Genomic DNA, 6,000 nt, shown 5'->3' with positions numbered 1-6,000 from the left:
ACCTCGGGACAGCCAACAAGGACAGGCTGGCAGATATCAGGGTGCGAATGGGTTTGTAGGGAGTCAAGAGCTGCGACGTGTAAGTGGGGGTCAGCCAATGTGGAGCTTTAAAGGTTTTTAACAAGAATCTTAAAGTCAAACCTGAATTAAACTGGCCACCAGTGAAGGGACGCTAGGATTGGTGTGATATGAGACCTACGGTTAGTTTTAGTTAAAATACAGGCAGTAGCATTTTGAACAAGCTGCAGACGTTGAACCTTGTCACCCGATCGTATCCATTAAACACAGCAAAGATCTCTATTGAGATCCTCAGTGAACGGCTGAGCTCCTAACGTGTTGTTGGTTTGATTGGCTGTTGCTTGAGACGTACGTTATATACAACTGGGATGTAACGTCTTGATAACCACAATGGTTGCATAATATACGTAGATTTGAAAGAATAAGATGAAATCTGCACAGTATGTCAATCAAGAGGAGGGATCCAACATCGCCGGCATGTTCTGACACCCACATGTAGCAGAATCTATTTACATATGGAGCTCTTTCAATTTGGAATGAAAATAAAAAGGAGTTAAAATGCGAATCAGTGAGAAAAAGCTTTGGTGCTGATGGTTCCTTATACTTTCAGTAACACTGGTCTTCAAGGTCAAACTACCATCACGTGTCTGTCTTTGTATTTGCCAGTAAAAGTCAATTTGCTTTGACTTTGACATTGAACGGCTTAGAAAACAATTGTAAACAGGTAATAATGAAACCAACAGCAGCTGATTGAAGCACTTTCACTATGAAGCGTCTCTGAAAACCTGCAACACAAATGACACAAAGGTCAATAATCAAAGACTATTACAGTTAAATTATCAGTGTGGTAACTGTCCAAGTTGATATTAATCTTTATTGACCATCACATACGCTACGATTAACAGTCACAAGTTTGTTTCATGTGTTGTTGGTCTGCACTAAATGGATCCGGGTTGTCCAGTTCTGTTTCCAAGTGTTTGCTCGTTGTGGGAACTTTTGGGTTTCTCTATAATTTTGATCTCAACTTAACTAGGTAAAGTACCTTGAGATAATGTACTTTAGGAGTTGGTGCTGTGCAAATAAAATTTAATAAAATTGGATTACTATGGTTTGCAGAGATTCCTTATGTTTCACAATTTTGTATTATTTAGACATTTTACAGTAACAACATATTCGATTAATATGAGAATAATAGGAAGGAGAATAATGAAACTTTTTTTTATTTCTACATGTGTAGTTTGATAATTTAACAAGATAAAACATAATTTTAAGACAATTTCTTACTTTACAAAAAATAAAGATTCAATTAAAATGTACATAATCAAACAGGGGAAACAACACTGTACATTAATATCATTATTATATTACACATAAACATCTGTGCTGTGAGTGCAAAAATCATGTTAGAACAAAACAAACAAGTAAAACAAAGTATACTTTTTTCATTTTTGTATTCACTTTATACGCCAAGAGCCACAGAAGCTTTTTGATTGTTTATCATTCACACATTTTACAACAACAACACATTCATCTAGTATAACAATAATAGAAAGTGATCTGATACACCTTTTGTAATTTAATAAGATCAAGCATCAATATTTATAAACTTTACAAAAAGAAAGATTGATTTAATATTTACAATAGATTATTTAATATTTACAAATTCAATCAGTGGAAACTTTACTGGACATTAGTATTACACTATGTGTATTATTTCATAATACATCTGACTCAGTGCAAAAATCAAATAGTCAAACAAAAGTGTAGTTTTGCAATATTTTAGGTTTCTTGTACATTATCAGTATCTTCACATAAATATCTCAGTAGAATATTCACATATTTAGGAATAAAGTGTTGACAAAGGTTTGTTCAAAGGACAGCTTTTGTTCTGAGTGTCAGCTCTGTCCACTGGGCACATTCAGGAAGTGCCACTCATAGGTTATTCTTTATCACTCAGTGTCCGGCTGGTGTCGGAGCTGTCTCAGAGACGAACCCGCCCTCCACTCGAGCTCTGATCACATGTCGACACAGCGGGCAGGTGCCGAACTGCTGGATGACCATAGGGGCGCAGAGCCTGCACAAACACCGGTGACCACAGGGCAGGGTGATTTCGGCCTCCCTTCCCATGCACACCACACACGGTTCGTCTGTGATCACAATAGGGAAATCATCAAAACAAGTCTGGCAGCTTCAGCTCAACCACACAATCACACCCTCCTCCTCCTCTGTGGACAGAAACACTGGGTTCAAAGAGTATTTGGATGGGAGCAGTCTTACCTGTTGAGACTTCTGTGTCAGGACAGGTGATGTATTCATTTCCGCAGAGGCTGGAAACTTCAGATATCAAACGGCTGTCAACATCAGGCGAGGTGGGGTATTCAGGTGCAGGACAGGATCTGTAAGTGGAAATCAGCTTCTTCTTCTCTGAGCCTGCAGCGAAGAGCAAGAGAGACAATATATCATCATTTTTATGACATTCATCCAAACAATACCCGGTCAACAAATAGATAACAAGAGAAAGGTCATGGTAATGTGATTGTAAACTTACCCAGGAGTGAAATGGAGCACGTCTGTCCATAGATGTCTATCATGGCCCACAGTGGCCGGCTCAGGTCCACTCCTGTCAGCAGTTTGTGCTGCCTGCTGTTGTTGCTTGTGACATACATGGTGCCGCCACACGAAACCCAGAACACCAGCTCTGAGCCTGCCTGGCAGCAGGACTCGGGCACAGGAGCAACCCAGTGGCCGGGGCTGTCGCTGAGGTTGGGAATGGCCATGATAGGCAGGGGCAGGGGTCTGTCTGAGGGCGGCATGTTTGTGAGGCCCACGCGCAGAGCCCCGTGCCACAAGAACAAATCTCTCTCCACCCTCAGACGAATCTTCTCCTGGACCTTCACCGGGCGGCTGCTGAACACCAGGCCGTTCTTGAAGGTGCTCTCGGTCCTCTCTGCGCGCCGATCCCCACAGCTCAGACGGACCTTCTCTCCCACTGCCTGTCTGTGAAAGGTCAAAGGGCCGAGGCAGAACATGCCGCACCTGTGTGATGTCTCTGATGCATCACCTGCAAGAAAAGAAGTTAAGAATGTGTTCATGAGTGTTTTTATGAAAAAACGGAGTAAATACCGGACACTTATCCTCTTATAATTCCTTGTTTTCTTTTTAATGTTTAAAGATATTGACATTTAAAGTAATTAAACCGCACCCAAGATAAAATTTGCAATAAAACTTGTGATGTTTACAACTTTACAAATACTAAATAGGTCATTCTGAAAGTAGCTGATGCTCATGCTTTCACTTTTGATAAGCTCCACACTCACAAATCAGGTTGATTATACAAGTGAGCGCTGCATCTTCAATTGTACAACTGATAGGAAAAGACCTGAGCTTAACTTCTGTTTTCTCATCTAATTGAATTCTTAACAATAATGATCTCTGTCTCAAATGGCATAGTGATTTAGCTCTCAGCAGATTTAAGACAATAATATGTATGCTAATGTTTTAATATCTATTAAATGTTACTATTTTGTTAAATAATAAAATAAAATAAAAACCTTTACATTTTTCAACCTAAATGACAAATTTCCATTTACAGATAATCATATTAATATTTAAAGCAGTGTTGCAATTTGCATATCAAGTTCTTAAAGGATTAAAGTAGAAGACATAAGTATCTCACCAGAGTTTCCATTGTCCTTCACCATCACGAAGAGGCTCTCAGTACTTTTCTAAGTGTCTTGGCAGGAGATGTGTTCACGTCTCTATCTTGGTTCTACTGTGCAACAGTGGAGTGTTGTCAGGCTTTAAGAAAGTGCACCTGTGGCTCCAAAACACAAACAGACCCACATGGAATGTGAAAGGGGAGGAACCTGAGGGAGGAACCAAACTTTGGAAATTTTCCTCAAGTTGAGGGCAGGGTGGCACTGGTGCTCTAATTTTTTTCTTTTCATCCCCAGTGAGGAGAATTAACACCTGTAAGTTGTTGTTGTTGTATGATTTGAGTTGTTGATGTCTTATAATTTTCTGTAAATAATATAACTGTCTCACATACATCAGTTTACTGTACTCGCTTGTATTTACTACAAAGTTGGTCATATCTCTCCTGGGATATTGAATGCTGACATTCAGTACTAATAATTGAATATGCAAACCCTAATTTTGCCTTTTTATCAAAGCTGCGGTGCAATTATGAAAAAATTACGAAAGTATAAATAAATAGATACATGTAAACATAAATAAATGTAGAATTACAGAAAAGGCTTTAAAAAGGCCTTAAATTTATTCAAGTATATATAAATAAATAAAGTTTGCGATGAAAAAGGCCTTTTCTGCATCTGTACATGTATTTATTCATTTTTATATCTATCTATTCCTACATTTGTCCATTTATTTTTATATCTATTTATTTGTTTATGCTTTCCTACATTTATTTATTTTTCATTTATTCATTTATTTATTTATACTTGTTTCATTTTTAGTCCTTTATATGCAATATGCTGTAATCTAATGCAATGTATTTAAAGTGAAACACTGTGGAAGTCCCCTATTTCAACATATCATGGAAAACACCACCAAAGTATCAGATTTCACTTCGGCCGTGCGGCCTTTGTAGTGAATTAAAACATGGCTGAGTGATTGCATCATGCAAAGGTTGATATAATTAAACATTTCCCCAGCTGAGTTAGACCAGTGAGTCAAACAGCTCTGCCCTCTACAGCAAAACGTGTGCATTTCTTTCACTCCTCACTGACTGTCGGCCATGATCATGTGACAGGAAGAGGATAGGGCTGGAAATCCAAAATGACATCATCACTCCTGGAAAGTTACTGAACAACACATGGCTTTTCCCCATAAACTCCAAATCACATGACACTCACGAGACACTGCAGGCTGCACCCAACACACACTGGAAGAGTCGGCATGTTTTATTGTACAATACAACCAACTGCACATGTTTTTATATGTACATAATGGATTTATGCATTAAGCATCTGATTCTAGTCATGGAAATGTCCTCTTTTCGTGCACCCTAACCTCTATCTCTATCGTAAAAGTTACTATCAGACAACTATATTACTATTATGTTCCCTTTTCATGGATTACATGAATATTGTACTCATTAATTACAATTATTAAATTATAATTATTATTAGTAGTAGTAATAGTATTATACATTTTCTCCCTTTACATATATATATATATATATATAAATCACAGATCTTTATAACGGAAGTTTGCACTTATTTCTTCCTTTGTTGTGAACAATGATATTATTCTAAAAAGGACTTGCCTGATGGAATGAAATAAATGTAATGCTAAAATTTGTCAGCAGCAAACCAACTGCACAGAAACAACATGTAAAATTGTAAATGAAGGTAGAACTGAACCACAGGAAAAATGTGTAAACGATGACCTCAATCAACTTTACACAGGGGGGGTTCATCTCAGGCGAATCACATGAGCGGGAAACAGGACAAAGACAGGAATTAAGGCAAGAGATACCCACAAGGAAAAGAAGTTTCCAAATAAAACAGGAAATGGAGGGTCACCCTGGAACTCAAGAGGAGTGCAAATTAAAAAAAAGTACTAAACACAAGAAAAACAAGGTAAATGGCCAAAATCTAAAAAGTCCATAAAACGGAAAATTTGTTCTCTAATAACCTTTCAATAGTTCAGAGGGCAGAATCATAACACAGTCATTTTCCTCCGATTCACTGGTGATCAACCCTGGAGGATCCTCACAATATCCTTCTCTACCCTGTTTTGCCGGGGAGGTTAAGGTTAGAGTCCCGGACTCTGGCTATGCACAGTCTTCACCTTCAGCCCTGAGGTCCACTCGTCCTCTCACTCGTGTGATCCGGCCGACAACACCATGTTTGCGGCAGTGATTTCTGCTGAATAAAGAGCAAAGTGAACGTTGGTCTTTCTGAGATTTAATTCAGCATCTGCAGATGGAATCACAACATATCACAGCATGACATGTGG

The 6,000-nt window shown here is 38.4% G+C and overlaps 1 protein-coding gene across 1 annotated transcript; it reads right to left on the bottom strand.

The window, feature by feature from the left end:
• Positions 1-1,455: 1,455 nt before the first annotated feature.
• LOC117767498 (E3 ubiquitin-protein ligase NEURL3) lies at positions 1,456-3,846 on the bottom strand. Its single transcript, XM_034595213.1, has 4 exons — positions 3,695-3,846; positions 2,567-3,079; positions 2,296-2,448; positions 1,456-2,165 (listed from the first exon to the last, which is right to left on the bottom strand). Exons 1-4 carry the CDS (start codon positions 3,717-3,719, stop codon positions 1,972-1,974), a joined length of 885 nt encoding a protein of 294 aa, XP_034451104.1. The 5' UTR covers positions 3,720-3,846; the 3' UTR covers positions 1,456-1,971.
• Between the last annotated feature and the right edge of the window lie 2,154 nt (positions 3,847-6,000).

The sequence above is a fragment of the Hippoglossus hippoglossus genome, chromosome 9 (genome assembly GCF_009819705.1).
Source record: "Hippoglossus hippoglossus isolate fHipHip1 chromosome 9, fHipHip1.pri, whole genome shotgun sequence".
Classification (NCBI taxonomy): Eukaryota; Metazoa; Chordata; class Actinopteri; order Pleuronectiformes; family Pleuronectidae; genus Hippoglossus; species Hippoglossus hippoglossus.
Note: the sequence above shows the minus strand (reverse complement) of the source record. Positions and strands in the feature narration are given on the sequence as shown.

What these genes read in the sequence shown, in the direction of transcription:
- LOC117767498 (XM_034595213.1), bottom strand. Translation starts at nt 3,719, where the DNA reads ATGGTGAAGGACAATGGAAACTCTG. An exon ending in GAAGGACAATGGAAACTCTG is followed by an intron (nt 3,080 to 3,694) that starts GTGAGATACTTA and finishes CTTTTCTTGCAG; the next exon opens with GTGATGCATCAGAGACATCA. An exon ending in GTGCTCCATTTCACTCCTGG is followed by an intron (nt 2,449 to 2,566) that starts GTAAGTTTACAA and finishes TCTTCGCTGCAG; the next exon opens with GCTCAGAGAAGAAGAAGCTG.